Source organism: Molothrus aeneus, chromosome 18 (assembly GCF_037042795.1).
Source record: "Molothrus aeneus isolate 106 chromosome 18, BPBGC_Maene_1.0, whole genome shotgun sequence".
NCBI lineage: Eukaryota > Metazoa > Chordata > Aves > Passeriformes > Icteridae > Molothrus > Molothrus aeneus.
Genome location: NC_089663.1, coordinates 10,038,446 through 10,055,570, shown reverse-complemented (window position 1 = coordinate 10,055,570; position 17,125 = coordinate 10,038,446). Strand labels below are relative to the sequence as shown.

The 17,125-nt window shown below is 49.5% G+C and overlaps 1 protein-coding gene across 1 annotated transcript; it reads right to left on the bottom strand.

The window, feature by feature from the left end:
• Nucleotides 1–788: 788 nt before the first annotated feature.
• On the bottom strand, nt 789–15,412 carry FOXN4 (forkhead box N4). Its single transcript, XM_066562441.1, has 9 exons — nt 15,330–15,412; nt 6,046–6,209; nt 5,172–5,281; nt 4,944–5,084; nt 4,668–4,795; nt 3,869–3,965; nt 3,168–3,375; nt 1,751–2,110; nt 789–1,039 (listed from the first exon to the last, which is right to left on the bottom strand). Exons 1-9 carry the CDS (start codon nt 15,410–15,412, stop codon nt 789–791), a joined length of 1,542 nt encoding a protein of 513 aa, XP_066418538.1.
• Between the last annotated feature and the right edge of the window lie 1,713 nt (nt 15,413–17,125).

The window sequence follows — 17,125 nt, the reverse complement described above, 5'->3', positions numbered from 1 at the left end:
TCAGTTCACATAATTTCTTTTCATAACAATAAATATAAATAAATTTACAAATAGTAATACTGCCTAGCACAAGAATAGACAGAAGCACAATACACAAGACTATAAATCTATTTTTTTTAAAAAAATCCTAAAAATTGACATAATTCCTAAAATCCTCTAGCCAGTGATCAGTTTAATAGTTCAGTAGTACCACTTCCTTCAGGGATGAGGACTTTTACAAATCTAGATATAACAGTGGTCTGCTAGGGAGGTGAGTTTTCCTTTTTTAGTGGTTTTGCTCCTTTTTCCTACCTCCTAACAATAAATTAACAACAGTTACATCAGAAAGGTGTTAGTGGTGCAAACATCTCCAGGAAGTGGGAGAGGTCTTTGTCCAATTTGGCAAATTAAGAAAAAATGACACACCAGGGGCACAATCAACACACTTGGGGCTGGCCAGCCCCTTGGCTTGTGGTGGCTTCTGTGACAGTGGTGACACAGCAGCTCCACCACGGTGTGGAATAAATTTAATTCCCTTAACCAGGTGATTTTTAGCTCAGTTACATTCCGGTGAAAGTTCCTGCTGCCTTCCAGGTCCTCCTGGAGAGCTCCCCAGTCCCACAACACAAATGTCCATCCCCTTGCCATGGGGGAAAGTGGTTTTACAAGTCCCAGCTTGATTTATTTTGGCCTCACACGCTGGAAGCAGCCAGCATATCCCAAAGCTGGACGAGCCCTTGGAGCTTCCCGGTCGGATTTTAACCACGGGGAAGAACCGTTCCCTCGGGATCCGTGGAACGGTGCCAAGCTCAGAGCAGAGGGATGGGCTTGTTGCCTTGGGGGTTCATGTACTGAGCAGCTGCCACATTGTCCAGGGTGGTGTAGGTGGTGTAAAGGCCAGTGACCTGCAGGTCGGAGAAGGAGCGGTCGCTGCCGCTGGACACGGGCGTGAGGCCGGGCGTGCCCAGCTCGCAGTCGGAGAGATGCAGGGGGGAGTTGCTGAAGGCACCCAGGGTGTCCAGGCTGAAGCTGTCGTCTTTCATCTCCTCCCAAATGTTCCCTGGAAAAGATGGGATCAAGCTCACAGCAGCACATCCCCAGGTCCCCTGGGGCTGGGGCTAAAGGGCTTCATTCACTGCTCGAGGGTGGGACCACGGTGGTGCAAGGGGCAGCAAGTCTGATCCCCCAAATCCTGTGATTCCAGACCTTTCTTCAGCAAGTGTCTGATCCCCCAAATCCTGTGATTCCAGACCTTTCTGGGAAGCAAGTCTGATCCCCCAAATCCTGTGATTCCAGACCTTTCTGGGAAGCAAGTCTGATCCCCCAAATCCTGTGATTCCAGACCTTTCTGGGAAGCAAGTGTGTCTATCTCCCAAATCCTCTGCTTCCAGACCTTTCCAGACAGCATCTCTCTACCTGTGCTCTACCCAGGACCATGTCAGGCATTGCCACAAACCAGAGAAGTTCTACTTGCACAGAAGGAGAACCCCAAAGGACAAGCAGGGCTCTGTCTTCCCGGGGGCAGAGAGATGTGGTGTCCCAGATCCAGCTGGTTGGACACCCCTGCTTCCCCCCACTGGAGCCAGGAAAGTGCTTTGCTGTCCCACCTGGCACGGGGACAGAAATCCACTAAGGGCCACCCGGGAAGTCACCCTGCAGATGCCACCACCCAACCCCATTCCAGAACATCCCACTGATGATCCTGGCTGGATATTCAGCATTAACACATCCACAAACCCCAGCTCTGCTCCCCCAGCGCCTTGCCCTGTACCTTGCAGTGCGAAATCCATGATGCTGGGATCCAGAGCGTCCACCTCCGTGCTCATGTCCACCGCCACGTTGGGGAAGTCCGGGGCGCGTCCCATGGGGTGGTGGGGCAGGGGGCTGTGGCTCATGTCAGGCAGGGTGTGCAGAGGAGGGGTTTGTGCAGGTGCTGGAGAGTTGGGGGCGAGGCGAGCCTGGGTCTGGAGCTGGTGGTGCAGCGGGAGGGGCTGCAGGGACAGCGTCATGATGGGCTGGGGCTGGAGCTGGGACACGGGGATCCGGCCCACGGGGGGCCCCTCGGGCTCTGCCTGCTTGTTGGGCCGCCTGCAGCTCTCGGGTCTGTCGGTGATCAGCTTGTCCAGCTCCTCTGCCCATTCCAAGGAGGAAAAGAGATGCTTTAACACGTTTGTTCAAGCAGGGACTGCCCAAAGAACAACTGCGCTCATGGCGTGAACTGATTGTCACAGTGTAAGACCCAGCACAGGCTGTGACTGTGCAGGCAGCAAAGAAACGTCACCTAATTCCTACCCCCAAGGATCATTTCTTTAGCTTTCAGGATCATTTCTTTAGCTCAGTCAGGGATAACCACTCCCATGGTTATCCCTGACTGAGCTAAAGAAATGATCATGAAACTGCAGAGCAGCCCAGCCACCCCTGATGGCAGCTCACCCCCAGCTGCAGAACTCTGTGGTCAGAGAAACGCTCAGAATTCTGCTTATCTGTAAGTACAAAAAAATTCTGCTTATCTCCCAAATAACTACAAAAAACTCCTGACTGTTGCAGTGGCCTTTTGCTTTTAAACAAATAACATGTAATTTATCACTGACTACAGGTTACTGATTTTGTAGCAAAAAAATTCCAGTTGATTTTGTCAATACTGACCTCCTGAAAGCTTCAAAAATCTGTTTCTTTATAAATAGTAAATGTCATAAATAAGGGGGGGATTGATAAATAAATAAGATTTAAATAGTAAATATATTATAGAGAATATGATATATAATATATATCTATAGATATAGACATAGATAATATAGATTTTATAAGTATAATATATAATATAATATAATATAATATAATATAATATAATATAATATAATATAATATAATATAATATTTTATGGATAGATATATATTAGATATATATCTATATATATTAGATAATACAGATAATAGATATAGCTACATAATGTTTATAATATTATAGTATAAATAATATTAAATTCTATTTTATAAATAAGAAAATGTCTTAGAAAAGGGAGAGTTTTGCAGAAGAACAGGCAAGAAACAGCATTAAAGTGCTTCTCTTTGAAAAGTGCATTAAATATGACTCAATATTAAAATATTCCCCCAAACAGTAACCCTGGAGGCAGCAGAGCCGTGCAGGGAATGCCACGGATGTGCAGGACGGGGAATGTCGGCCCTACCTGGGTTAGCCATGCTCCTGTGAATAGCAGCCAAATCCTTCCTCTTCCACTTCTGCATCTCCTCCTCCATCTTGTCGATCTTGGCGGGGTTGAGGGCCCACAGGCAGCCCTTGCGGGAGGTCCCGCTCAGTTTGTTCTCCACCTTCTCAAAGCACTTGTTCAGGGACAGGTTGTGGCGCACGGAATTCTTCCACCCATCAGGGGCAGTCTGCAAGTGGCAGGAAGGGGTTAATGGGAGCAGCCACAGGTGTGACTATGATATTTCCTGAAAAAATCCCTTTGCCGGGGTTTTTTTCTCCCGAGAAGCTGAGAAGCCTCAGAAAAGAAATGTAAACGATAATTATCTGATCGCTTCTCCCTGTGTTTTGCTGCTTTGGAATGTGGCAGGTGCATCTTTGATTGGTTCCATGTGAATTGTTTTTACTTAACGACCAATCTCAGTCCGGCTGTGTCAGACTCTCTGGTCAGTCATGGGATTTTATTGTCATTCTTGTCTAACCTTCTCATGTATCCTTTCTCTTTATTTAGTATTGTTTTAGTCTATCATTACTTTTAATATATCATATCATATCATATCAGCCTTCTGAGAACTTGGAGTCAAATTCTCATCTCTCACCTCGTCCTGGGGACCCAACAACACCACACCACGGGGCAAAGGGGGCTGGGATGTGGCATTTCCAAGCTGGGGAATGCCCAGGTACCTTGAAGTAGGGGAAGTGCTCCTTCATGAAGCTGTAGATCTCACTCACGGGCAGGCTCCCAGTCTTGCTGTTCTTCAGCGCCATGGCAATCAAACAGCTGTGGGCAGGAAACCCAGGAATGGCTTGGAATCATGGAATGGCTTGGGTGGGAAGGGACCTTAAAGCTCATCCAGTTCCACCCCCTGCCACCTTCCACTAGCACAGGTTGCTCCAAGTCATGTCCAGCCTGGCCTTGGGCACTTCCACAGTGGAATTCCTTCCCAATATCCCATCTAACCCTGCCTCTGGCAGTGGGAACTCACTCCTCTTGTCCTGTCACTCCATACCTCCTTCTGGTCTAGCAACCTTGGACCCACCTCTTCAGACACAGACAGCTGGGATCCTGGGATTTCTGCTCCCAAGGGCTCAGAAGTCACAGAATCACAGGATGAGCTGATTTAGAAGGCACCCACAAAGATCACTGAGTCCAGCTCCTGGCTCTGCACAGCACCATCCCCAGGAGTCACACCACATTCCCAAAAGGATTGTCCAAACTCTTCTTCTTGGGCTCTGCCAGGCCTGGTGCTGTGACCACTTCCCCGTGATCCTCAAATTTTACTCCTCTGGGCTGTTACTCTCTCACTGCTCTCCAGGAATTACTTTGCTTGTTCACTCCTGCTACCCCTCAGAGGCAGCTTCCACACAACTCCTGCATGGATGAGGGGATTTTTGTTCCCTCCCAAAGGACTCAGACACCCCTGCAGTGTCACAGCTATCCCAGGACAGGCTGCAGGCAATGTGCCTCCTGCTCCCCACTCACCTGTAGGAGTAGATGGGCTTGGGATAATGCTTTGGGTGCAGTTCCTGGGCAGAGTGGGGAGCCAGGCGTGGCTGGGAATAGTGTGGCTGTGTCCCATAGGATGTGTTGTAGATTGCTGCTGGGTTACACTGTGTGCACAGGGAAAAGAAGGGAAGTGACAGATGCAAAATGTCCAGCGGGTGTGTGGGTTTAGGGATATTTTGGTTTTCTGTTAAAAGACATCTAGGTTTGATCTTGGCAGGTACTTCAAGACAGACAACAAGCACATACCAGTACCTGCTGGGGGTTCTGGGCCAGGGCAAACACCTGCTGGGAGTGAGGAGGATGAGGAGGAGGATGAGGAGGAGGAGGAGGGAAGAGCTGTTGCTGTGTTTGCAAACCAGGGGACAGCTGCCCACCCACGGCGTAGGGGCTCATCTGTCGAGAGAAACACAAGAGTCAAGGAATTCCACCACCTTATCCAAGGAGCTGGGGCAATAACGAGCCACCAAGGCCTGCTCTTACATTGGCTCCATGTGTGGAAATGGAATTGAGGCCCAGGATCCCCTGGGGGAGGCTGGCCTGGACGTGGATCATCGCTCCGGGCGTCGAGTGCATCGCGTTCCCCACAGCACCTGGCGTGGAGAGAGGAAGGCAAGGGATGCTCCCATGGAAGCACAGCTCAGGGAAGGAAGGAAGGGGGTTAATGGATGCAGCTGAGTACAGGGAAGCTCTGGAGTGGAGAATCCAACCTCTCTGGCTTTTCACAGCTTGCCCAGATGACATCAGCTGCTCCCAAAACTCGTTAGGCAGGGAATGAGAGGTGGCAGCTGTTTAACAGCCCACGGTGGTGACACAGACACTGTGTCTTACAAAAGAGAAGCAACACATTCAGCATCAGCTGGATTTGTGCTCTCAGGCAGGCAAGGTGACACTCTGAGCTCTGTGATGTGTATTTACCTAAAGAATGTTCACAAGGGAAAGAAAGGAGTTTGACCAACACACGCTGCAAGGCTGCAAGAAGCAAAGAGGCGTGAGGTAAATGAGGTGCCCTTTGCTTTATCAGTGTTGAAACAAAGCAAAAAAGGTTAATTATCTCGTTTCAGAGGTGTTGAAAACCTCTGAAAGCCAGGACTTAAAATACCTCAGCCCAACAGGGCACCAGCAGCTGCACTGAGCAGAAATTCCCGTGGGATCTGAGTGTTACCAGTGCTGGAGCTCTCTCCCTCTTGGAATGGGGGAAGGCACCAGCAGAGCCCTCAAGAGAAGCCAGCAGGCTCCAGGTCTTTGGACAGGAAGCAAAATGTAAAAGGATAGGAAAAGGGAGCCTGAGGGGGGGTGTCAGGGGCAGGCTGTGCTGTTCAAGGAGCAGTTATCCCCATGTCCCATCCCACAGTACCTGTCTGCTGGAGCAGGGCACTCTGGGCCCCCAGGCTGAAATCCATTCTCCCACTGGCCATCTGCTGGAGCCGAGGCACATCCACAGATGTCAGCCAGGACAGGGACTGCAAATCCCCTGGGAGCTCATCCTCACTCAGCTGGGATGGGTCTGAGGCCAGGAGCCTGCAAAGCAGCAGGGAAGGTTAACAGGGAGCAGGAATTGCTGCATCGTCCCTGGAAAGAGATGGATGGGTGCCAAAGCTCCTGCAGGTCAAGGGGAAGAACCACCAGGCTGGAATTCTGTATCCAAATCCAGATGTGCCCTGTGGTTTCACAGCTGGTTACTGACACCCTTTACCTGCTCTTGTGTTCCTTTGTCCAGTCTGGAACATTTTGGTTGAGAAAACCTCTTGTGGAGCATTTGTAGGGGAAGCAGGCCCAGGAACCCAGCAGAGAAACTGCCTGGAAACAAACCCAAACTGATTCCTTATTTTCACATCTGTCAGAAATTTGCACTTGTTTGGCTTTGATGGGGGAGAAACCAGGACTTAGAACCTGATCATTCTGCATTAACCCTGCAATCCAGAGCCTTGGGAGGAGCTCTGTGCCCAGCTCCTGGGGAAGGTGTGTGCTGCTGCTGCTGGAACACCTGGAAAAACTTTTCCCAGCCCCTGGATCCTGTCAGTAGTGACAGATCAGCAGTTGCATAAAAAGAACTCCACAGACTGAACTGCTGATATCTTCCATTCAGATACATGAAGTTATTGGTACTTAAAAAAATAATTTTTAGGCAGTTTTTGACAGAGCAAAGGACCAGAATGAAAGGTTTGAGACTGGAGGCACCATATCTGCCAGGCACCGGCAACAACAGCAGGCACAGCTGTGACAGGCTGCTTTTGGTCTAAAGCTCTGCTTTTGACACCTTTTACATGCTTCAGATCACCCGTTTTGCTTTGCTTCTGATAGAGCATGTGGTACAAAACAGGAATATTGGAATATATTTACAGTACTCAAAAATTCCTGTGTGGTCCAAATCCCCGTTAAAGTTGATAAGAGAACTCTTGCAAATGAAAGGCTAAATTAATTAATTTATGTGGAACAGTATTACAGGAGTCACTGGTACCTTGAGGAGTAAAGCAGTAATTAGGACATGTCAGGAAGTTGTCACTCGACACCCAGGGTAAACCTAAAGGGATTCAGATCCAGGAAAACATCTTTATCTCTCAGAAGAACATAATTTAGTTGGATGCAGCTGATTTTGCTTTCAAACCCTTTTGCTTTCAAGAGCTCTCACAGATGTGTTAAAGTGGTGTCTGCTGCTGATGTGTGTTTGCTGCCAAGTGATGCTGCAGGTACCTTAAATAAATCTGGTCTCTTGCTGAAGCATCTTTTATGTTTTACATGACTCTAAATCAGCTTAAAAGAGCAAGGCAGAACTCCAGTGCCTGCCTGCCCTAGAGCTTTCAGCTCCTCTATTCAGGAATTCCAGAAACACCTTTCAAGGCTCCCTGAACCACTGTCGGGGAGATCTTTAAAGCAAAACGCCACTTGTTTGCAAAAAGATTTTGTATAGGAGAAAAGGGGGGGGGGGGGGTGGAAATCAACACGGGACCAAGAGCCAAAGGAAAAAAAAAAAACCCTCTTCAAATCTCCCTCTCAGCCTACCCCGCGTTCTCTCTCCTACTGTAGTTATAGGGCAATAATTAGCATTGCCATGGTTACGCCGTTATTTCGCGAGGCTTGGGGACTTCCATCCATTTAAAAAAAAAAAAAAAAAACAAAAACAAAAACCCAACAAAAAACCCAAACCCAAAAAAAAAAAAAAAAAAGCAAACCCCATCAGGTGACGGCTCTCCCGGCTCGGAGATTGGCTGGATTGGAAGAAAACAGGGGCATGAAATTATTTGAAAACGGGGCAGGCTCGGGGGTCGCTCGCAACAGTTGGTTCGGCGCAGGGGGAGCCGCGGGCCCTTTGTGCGCCCAACGCCCGCCGCCCGCGGCACGTGTCCCCTTTGTCTTTGGGGACCCCGCTTAATTGTCCCACCCCCCCCCACCCGCTCCCTCTTTACAAACCTCCCATTAATCTGCCCCGAGTGACAGGCGACACACAACACACGTCCCCCCTCGCCATCTGGCACCCCGCGCCCCGCCGGCACTAACGGGGTCAGCGCTCCGCATCGCGGAGAATCGCCGAATTCTGCGGGATCAGCCCTTCCCCCGGGCTGGATCAGCCCTCCCGGGCCGCAGTCCCGGCCAGCCGCGGCTCCTGCCCAGCCCTCACCCGGGATGCTCCCAGCCCTGGGAAGGTGGGACAGCGTGTCCCGCTCAGCATCTGCGCCAGGCACACGGATAGGGGCGAGGAAAGGCTCTGGTGTCGGCTGGGAAATTGTTGTTACCGTATGAGGCTCTGTTTTAAGTAGATATGAAGATGTAATAGTATTTAGTAACTAGAGAAGCGTGCAAGACAGCTCTTTCTCCAAGTCAATGGTCTCCCCTTCCCTTCCCTTCCCTTCCCTTCCCTTCCCTTCCCTTCCCTTCCCTTCCCTTCCCTTCCCTTCCCCAGTTCCTTTAAAACCACCTCAGCCTGTTTACTACGTTTTTTTTTAAAAAATGGATTTGCTAGTTATCAGATTAACATCCTGTTAAAAATGGAGGAAAAAGCAAATTCAGTCGGAATTACATCCCCGCCTGTGGCAGAGGGTTGAAACAAGATATTTAAGGTCCATTCCAACCCAAACCATTCTGGGATTCTGTGATTCCATGATTTGATGATTTTGTAAACCCAGTATTTGATAATTTGATTTCAAGCTTAAGGATTATTCTTCAGGCTGCCTTCAAAACCAATGTTGAGATCTCTCATGTCTTAAAGAATGTGAAATTTTAAAGAATTCCCATTGCTGCCTGGCTGAGGAGTTTTAAAAGTCTCTGGGGATATTCTGTAGCATAAAGCCAACACATCTCCCAGGCCACAGGCTCAATGTGTGCCCTGCTTCCAGTGAAGAAATTCTAATTTAACTGCAAAAAAAAGAGAGAGCCAAGCACAGGAATAACCAACACTGTCATCTCCCGGGGTTCAATCTTTCTGACCTGAAAATTGCCTGTGCCAAGACAGCTGCAGATCCATAAGTTGGAATACCAGGTGGGATTGGATTCAGTTCCCCACCACAGCCCTGCTCATCTCACTTTGGAGGATAAACCCCAGGAGTATAAAATCCAGAAGGACAAACTCCACGAGGATAGACTCCAGGAGGATAAATTCCAGGGGGACAAACTCCAGGAGTCAGAGCTCCTGCCTTTGGCTGGGTGTTCACAGCCCCTGGCACAATGGGGCACTGTGGTAAAAGCAGCCTTTCAGTGCATGTAAATGAGATAAATAGTGATAGGCTGTAATTAATGCACTGCTGAGCCTCCCCTGCTCATTCCCAGGACTCCTGGAACAGCCACTGAACCCCAGGAGGGAGAGGCTGCAGCCCCACCAGAGGTGTTGCAAACGTGGTGTTGTTTTTTTCAGTGTGTGTAAAATGATGCAGCTCCACTTTTACTCCTCTGCTTTCAACTCTCTGCAGTAAAATATCGTGCTTCTGTTTCTCTCCTAGACAGGCACCTGCAAGGATGAGAATCCAGAGGGTGCTGAGGATTTAAAGGCCAGTTCTCACGTGTATCCCAGGATGCTGATCCTGGGAAAAGTGCCTGGAACACTGGGCGTGATACAGAAATGCTCCTTGGCACTGTTAGTCTTTACAATCTGCTCTGGAGTTATCTGCCCAAAATATTTATCCCATCAGCGTAATTGGATCAGGAACACCTTGGAATGAGACCCCTTTCCAGATCTGATCGTGGCAAAGTTCACCAGAGCCTGCCAGCAGCACAAAACCCTCACTCACAGCTACCTAAAGGTATTTTCACCTTTTTCTCCCCACCATCAAGGGCATCAAGGTGGAATTGGAGTCATTCCTGGCCTGGCCTTGCAGGAGTTTAACACCAGAGCTGGATCTGAGCCTGAACTCACCAGTGGGGCTTTGCCACCTTCCCTCAGGCTGAGCTCAGGGCGGTTCCTCACCTTGGGAACCACTGCCAGGGGAATTTTCCATGAATTATCCACCTCCACATTGCATAGGATGGTGAACTCAGGCCTGGAGACCGTAAGGATCATCTCAACAACTCATCACCTCCACCTGAAACAGAGCCAGGCCAAAACCCCACAGCTGCATTTGGGATATTCCAGGGTTTTGAGTCTCACTCAGTGGACAGGGTTTTTTCCCATTTTCAGCACTGCCACCTGAAATTTTAGCCCAGGCTTAGGTGCCAAAACTGCACAACAGGGAGGAGCAACTGGGTGATGAGTTCTTAATTAACTGTTTGCAATGGTTTATCCAGTCAGAGACAACTGGACAGGAAGAGTCCAAAGAAAACCTCTTCTAGAAGTGGTGTTTTCTTTTGTCTGGGATTACACAAAATCCTCAGGGCAAGCACAGAGAGTTCTTATGTGCAAGACAAGGAAAAGATTTGTATTGTGACTCTCCAGCTGTGTCCATGGTGAAGTGTCCTCTGTTTTACTGAAGGATTCAACTTCCCCATCTCCTGCAGCTCCTCATTCCAGCTGCTCTGCTCCTTCCCTTTAAGCCCTTCCCCTCCATTTTCCTGCCTCCCAGCTGCTTTTCCTCCCACTATTTTCTGGTTTCCACACTCACAACCAGCTGCCTCTTCCAACTTGATTCTGCCCCAGCTCCTCTCCTGCTTTACCAGCAGCTCCCAGAGTTTTTGGTCTGTGATTCCTCCCTGAAGGCACAACACACACCCCAGTCACACCCCTCTCTCTGTCTTCAAGATCTCTGAGCTATTTCTGGCCTTGCTGAAAATCAGAACAGAAATTAAGCTTTAAGAGGGTCCCTCCTTATCTATAACTCAAGAAACATTGCATTATCAGAACAAAAACTTGAGGAAAAAGCAAATATCATCATGAACCTGGCAGATGGTGATGGTCTCCTTTCCTCACTCCATGCTGGACCCTCTGAAAATCTCCTGCAAAGGTACTTGGCACTAAGAACAGGCTACAGCTGCACTCCTGGAGCCTTTTATCCATCCCAGCTCCCCATTTCACAACCCCCATTACATCATTTTGCTGTGGGATCAGTGGAAACTGAATTACAGTGAAATGTGTAGTGCTTCAACACAAGAGGAAATGAGTGACAGCAGCACTGCACCCCCAGCCACTCATTCCCTGCTCTGCCCTAACCATCCCTAGGCTGGGATTTGCCAAATACAGCTGGGATCTGACTCTGGAACCTGTCTGGGAAAAAATCTCGAACCGAACAACTCAAAAATCAGCCTTTTGATGGACGTCAGAACAAGCAAAACGTGCTGAAGCACCAGGCACTAAAGGAATGTTTGATATTAAAACCAGGACCATGGTCAGACTGGGAAGCTGCTTTTTCCTTGGGAATTGCTGTTCATTAGCACTGGAGCCTTGTGTAGGTGTCAGAGCAGTGTGGAGGGGATATGAGCTCTACAGCCTGTCCCTGGGCAGGACTCTGAGAACGCCCTCAGCCTCTGGGCCTGCAGCAGCTCCTCTTCCTGCACATGAGCCTCTGGGATCCCCCAGAAATGCTGGAAAAATCCCAATTCCCTTTCTCTTTCCCTGTTTTGGCCTTTCTGAGGTACGGGATGAGCCCCTTCTGCTCTCACAGGACCCCGAGGTGCTGCCCCAAACCAGCCCCTCCAGCTCCGGGAGAAGCAAAAGGCCACAAATTTTATTCCTCCAGATCAGCACATTTCAGGAGTGCTGAGGAAACAGTTGTGCTAATCCACTTAAATCAATCCAGTTTGACTGATTCCTTGGAGGTTTCTCACTTTTTTTTTTTCTTTTTTTCTTTTCTTTTTTTTTTTTTTTTTTGGAAAGAATGAAGCCACTCCCGTGCTGGAATTCCTGGGGCACTCGGAGTCATTATCTCACTGCCCGTCAGACAGCACGGGAGTGTCACAGGAATGGACACTGGCGTTTTCTCCGGGAACAATTAGGGTGTTGTTAGTGATGCATTTGCAACCTTTTGTGTGCACACTCCCATCTGTCCATCCATCCATCCATCCATCCATCCATCCATCCATCCATCCATCCATCCATCCATCCATCCGTCCATCCGTCCATCCGTCCATCCGTCCATCCCAGGGGACAGAGGTGTCACTTCCTCTCCAGAAACCCCAAACATGAGAGGACAACAAATGTGCTCAAATTAGAGATTTGCCATCTTTTTCCACACTGGAATGCTGTCACATGTGGAATTTATGGAGTACAGCAGTACTGCACTTCTTAATCTGATTTTACACTAAACTATGGCAACATAAAGTAATGAAGGAAAAAATTGATCAGACTAATGAGGTAATGGATGTAGACAATTTTTTAAGAATCAAAGAGATAATTAAAATGGGGTAAAGGACAATATAATCTACTAATATATTGAATTATTAATGATTAACACCTTTTGATCAAAAATTTAAAGCTTAATTCCCATTTAACATATAGAAAATGCATTGCAAGGCCTTCAGAATTCTCCACAAGGCTTCTGTCAACTGGAAATACATAATAAAACAAAAACATAGAAATGTGGTCCTTACACCAAATATTGTTGAATCAGATCTTAAAATCAAAATGACAGATTCCATATTTCAATTCAAAATATTGCCTGAAGGCCACAGCACCCAGGAGCTGAAGAACCTGCATTCCCAGGAAACAGCCCATAAACTCCATGGAAAAGCCTGGAGCTGGCTCCTATAATTGGCACAGCTTTGTGCTGGAGCTACCATGACCCCCCACTGTATAGAAAACTCGTGGTCTGCCTGTGCTGTGATTTAAAAATCAAAGTAGTGGCACTAAAACATGTTAATTATTAATTATGATTAACAAGGATGAAGTGCTAAGGGTTAAAAAATCTTGGTGTGTTACAACTCTCTATTTTCATTCCCTTAAATGTGATATGGAATTATTAGAAATATTTGTCAGCTCTACAAGGGTAAATATATTGAATATGGTGGCATTTTCTGTAGGAAACTAAGAGAGGCAGCTGCTAAAATAAAGAATTACTTTGCATTGCAGCCAGGCAGTGACAGCACCATAAAAACAGGCAGTGGAGGAGATCTGATGGCCCTTAATCATCCCCGTGCTGTTTTATATCCCAGAGCTGCTCTGCTGGGAGAGATGTTTGCCTAAAATCATTTTACTGGGGTGCAAAAAGTCCTGGGATTTCACACAGCAGCCAAAACCTCATCACCACCCCGAGCCACAGCAAATTTACTGCAGCTGCTTTGGAGCTGCACAGTTCAAAGATTTGCTAAAATCAGATTTTTGCCACATTCCTTTTACCAAAAAAAAAAAAAAAAATAAAATTAAAAGTTCCAAAATCCCAAGTTTTCCAGCTGTAAGCATAATCTGCCTGCAAACTGATGGGTGGCTGGGGGTTTGATCCCCTCCCTTCCCAGCGGAGCCGGGGCTCCTCCAAGTCCAACTGTCCCATTGAAAGATTCCAAATGAGACACAAGAGTATTCTCAGCACAGCCCCAGCCTCCCTCTCGCTAATTGGAGGCCATTCCCCATTTTGTGGAGCCTTGATGCTCCCCCATGGAGAACTCAGGACTGTGGGTTCCAGTCTTGGACTGTGGTGACAGCAGGAGAGTAAACAGAGCTGATAGAATTTGACAGGTCTATTCTTTTCTTAAAATCATTCAGTCTAAAAGATTTTCTTTTACATAATCCAAAGTGTTTTCTCATGAAGTAGGACAAATACTGCTCTGCATTTATGGTGCAGTTCAGATTTTATGCATTTTTATCAGAATTTGCCACTATTAAACCAGGTCAAATAATTCATTTTAAAGCCGTGGTAAAAAAAAAATCACAAGTGGGTGAAAAACTTTAGAGAACTGAGTTCAAAACGTTTCACAGAGGACCCAAAGCTGGTTTTTAAAAAGAGGAAAAGAAGAAAGTTATGATCTTTTTTTTTACTGCAGTAAGAGAAATCCTATCTTTCTCCCCTAAAAAGCCTTTTTTTTTTCTGCAGCTCTGAGTTCAAGAACAGTTCCCTCCTTTAAAAAGGGGCTTTGTTAAGGTGGTGAATTCTGCAGGGCACTGAAGATCCAGCCTTAAATCCACGTCCCTAGAAGTCCCTCTCACCCACACCCTTCCTTAAATCCCCAATAATTTCTTCACCAATATTTACGTAGCCAAGAAAAATGCCCCAAGCAAACAGTGCCTCAGTGCAGAGCAAAAGCAGAGGCACAAACCTTTTCCCCAGAGGCTGCAGGGACTAAAACAAATCCCTTGTTGAGCTGCAAGAGGCTGAGCTGCAGCCTTTGCATTTTGAATAGAGAGAGGCCAGGAGAAGAATACCTGCAGCAGCCCCAGGAGAGGTTGCAAACCCCTCAGGCTGGGAGGAAGGAGTCTCTCAATGCTCATTTTATATATTTTTTTTTAAAAAAAGGAATTAATTTTCTTCTGGTTTGCTTTCTGTTTTGTTGTGAGAACTGGGACGTGTTGTGTGTGTTCTGTATTTGTTGGAGCTTTGCATCATGTGACAAAATGTAACCTAACATAACCCAGGGCTCTGTAACTCATGCAGAACCCTCCTGTAACCTCCAACAATGCTTGGAAATGATAAATGGAAGCACGGTGGTGCAGGTAAATTAAATCATGAAAGGCTCTTGGCAAAGCCAGGTTTGTTCCCACCCATATTAAAAGCCCTTTGACAGGTTGTCAGTGCTTTGGAGGGCTACACAAGTGCTTGTTTTAATTAAAAACTCCTCCAGTGTCTCTTGTTTAGTCTCTCCATGACTGCTCCACAACAATGCAAAAAGTGATCTGCAAGGGAACTTTTAAATTATTATATTTTAACAAGAATCTCCTTCTGTGGCAAGGCTCACACAGGACAGAGAATTTAGAGAGAGGTCAGCCCAAGGTTTTGGAGGTGTATTTATCAAATATAGGTTAGTATCAAAATCAGAGAATCACAGAATGACAGAATGGTTATGGATGTAAAAGACCTCCAAGATTATCAAGTCCAGCCTTCATCCAAATCCCACCAATGTGAATACTTTAAACAGGAATGTATCTAAATAAGGAATGCATTGTAACTGGTCGTCAGCTTTACAAATCTTATTTAGAGTGGAGAAATAATTCAGATAGCTTAAAAAATAAAGAAGAAGAAGAAAAGTGGACTTCTACATACTAAAAGGATTTTTTAGGAAGCAAGGAGGAAGCAACAGGAGTTGGCAGCTGTGCCAGTGCAGTGCACGTTTTTGAGACGGATCAAACCTCACCTGTACTCCTGCGAGGGGTGGTGGTTTTGCCCTGAATTCCTAATGATTCCTGACATTATGGACGGGATATCGCTCTCTATCATCTCCTGGGGAAGCAGCAGAAGGCAGCGGTCAGCAGCAGTAGCTATCCAGCACTTCAGCAGCGGCGGGAGCCACCGACCCCGCCCGAGCCCCAGCACCGGGCACGGCCCGGCCCGGGCACCGGCACGGCCAGGTGCGCTGCTGGCACCGGGAAAGGCAGGAAAACACTTCCCGGGGATGATCCCATCCCAGAGAGGGACCCCTGAGGGAGGGACAGCGACCCACAGGGCTGAGGGACCGGGAGCACCGAGCCAGCCGCTCTTATCCCCCGAACAGCATCCGTCGCATTTTGGGTGAAAAAGCTGCAGGAGCTGCAGCGGCCGGAGCGCGGGGATGAGGGGAGACCCCAGCCCTGGAAGCTCAGCCCTGGAAGGGGAGCCCGGGGGAATCCCAGCGCCGCTGCCCCAGGGATGGAGGGAGCCTGGTGGCTCCCAGCGCCGCGGATGGAAGGGGAATCCCAAATCCGGGAGAATCCCCAAACCGCTGCCCCAGGGATGGAGGGAGCCGGGGAGAACCCCAGCCCCGCACCCACGGGGATGGAGCGAGCCCGGAAAAACCCCAGACCCGCAGCCTCGGGGGGGGTCAGGGGGACACCGGCTCCCCAAACCCGGGGATGAACGAGCCCTGGTGCCTCAGTTTGGAGCGAACCCCGGCATTCCCACCCCGCTGCCCCGGGTATGGATGGATGCAGGGAACCCGGGGGTCCCCATCCCTGCTGCCCGGCATGGAGGGAGCCCGGGGGTCCCCGTCCCCGTATCCCCGCCCGGCGCTGCCGCCGCTCCGTGCACCAACCTGTCGGGCGGGGCCCCGGGGCCGCCCGGAGCTCGGCGGGCGCTCGGTGCGCGGGGCCGGCGGCGGGGCCGCGCTCCGGCCCCGGTTTAAATTTCCCTCTCCGGAGCTGTCCAGCCCCGAGCATGCGCGGCCCGGCCCGGGGTCAGCGCCGGGGCAGGGCCGGGCAGAGCCGCCCCCGCCCCCGGTGCCCCCGCCCCGCCGCACCGGGCAGCGCGGGCGGGCAGCGCGTCCCAGCGGAGAGCGGCGAATGGAAAAGGGGGAAAAGCTCGGATTGACCCAACTTTGTGCAACTTTCCGCAGGGAGGAGGGGGAGGGATCCGCCCGCTCAAACGGGCACCGGCGGGAGGAGAGCGGAGCTGGGGCGGGGGGGGGGCTCGGGGGAGTCGGTGCTCAACGCGCGGTGCCCGGTACCGGTGCTCAGTGCCCGGTACCGGTGCTCGGTGCCCGATGCTCAGCGGATGCTCGGTACCCGGTGCCCCGCTCGGCGCTGCGGGAAGCGGAGCGGAGGCAGAGGCCGGAGCCGCGTGTCCCCGGTGTCCCCGGCTGTCCCCGGCTGTCCCCGGTGCCGGGATGGCCGCGGGAACGGAGCCGGGACAGCCCCGGGCAGGCAGCGCCCGTCCTGAGCCTCAGCGCTGCGGGAGGTGCGGGATGAGGACGGAAGGGATGAGGACGGAAGGGATGAGGACGGAAGGGATGAGGATGGGAGAGTGCTGAGGCCCTGGCACAGCATGCCCAGAGAAGCTGTGGCTGCCCCTGGATCCCTGGAAGTGTCCAAGGCCAGGCTGGACAGGGTTTGGAGCAATCTGGAAAGAGAATCATTCATTCTGAGCGTCATAATTCTGCCTCCTCTTTCACCAGAGGCTTTTAAAGCGTGGTTCAGCCATCAGAGAGTGAAGTCTGATGATAATGGCATGAATTTGGGA

Excerpts from the sequence above, each read along its gene's own strand:
- FOXN4 (XM_066562441.1), bottom strand. The coding sequence starts at position 15,412 with ATGATAGAGAGCGATATCCCGTCCATAATGTCAGGAATCATTAGGAAT. Across the intron at positions 6,210-15,329 it reads CACCCCTCGCAGGAGTACAG|GCTCCTGGCCTCAGACCCAT; the intron begins GTGAGGTTTGAT and ends GCTGCTTTGCAG. Across the intron at positions 4,796-4,943 it reads TGGCCCAGAACCCCCAGCAG|TGTAACCCAGCAGCAATCTA; the intron begins GTACTGGTATGT and ends CTGTGCACACAG.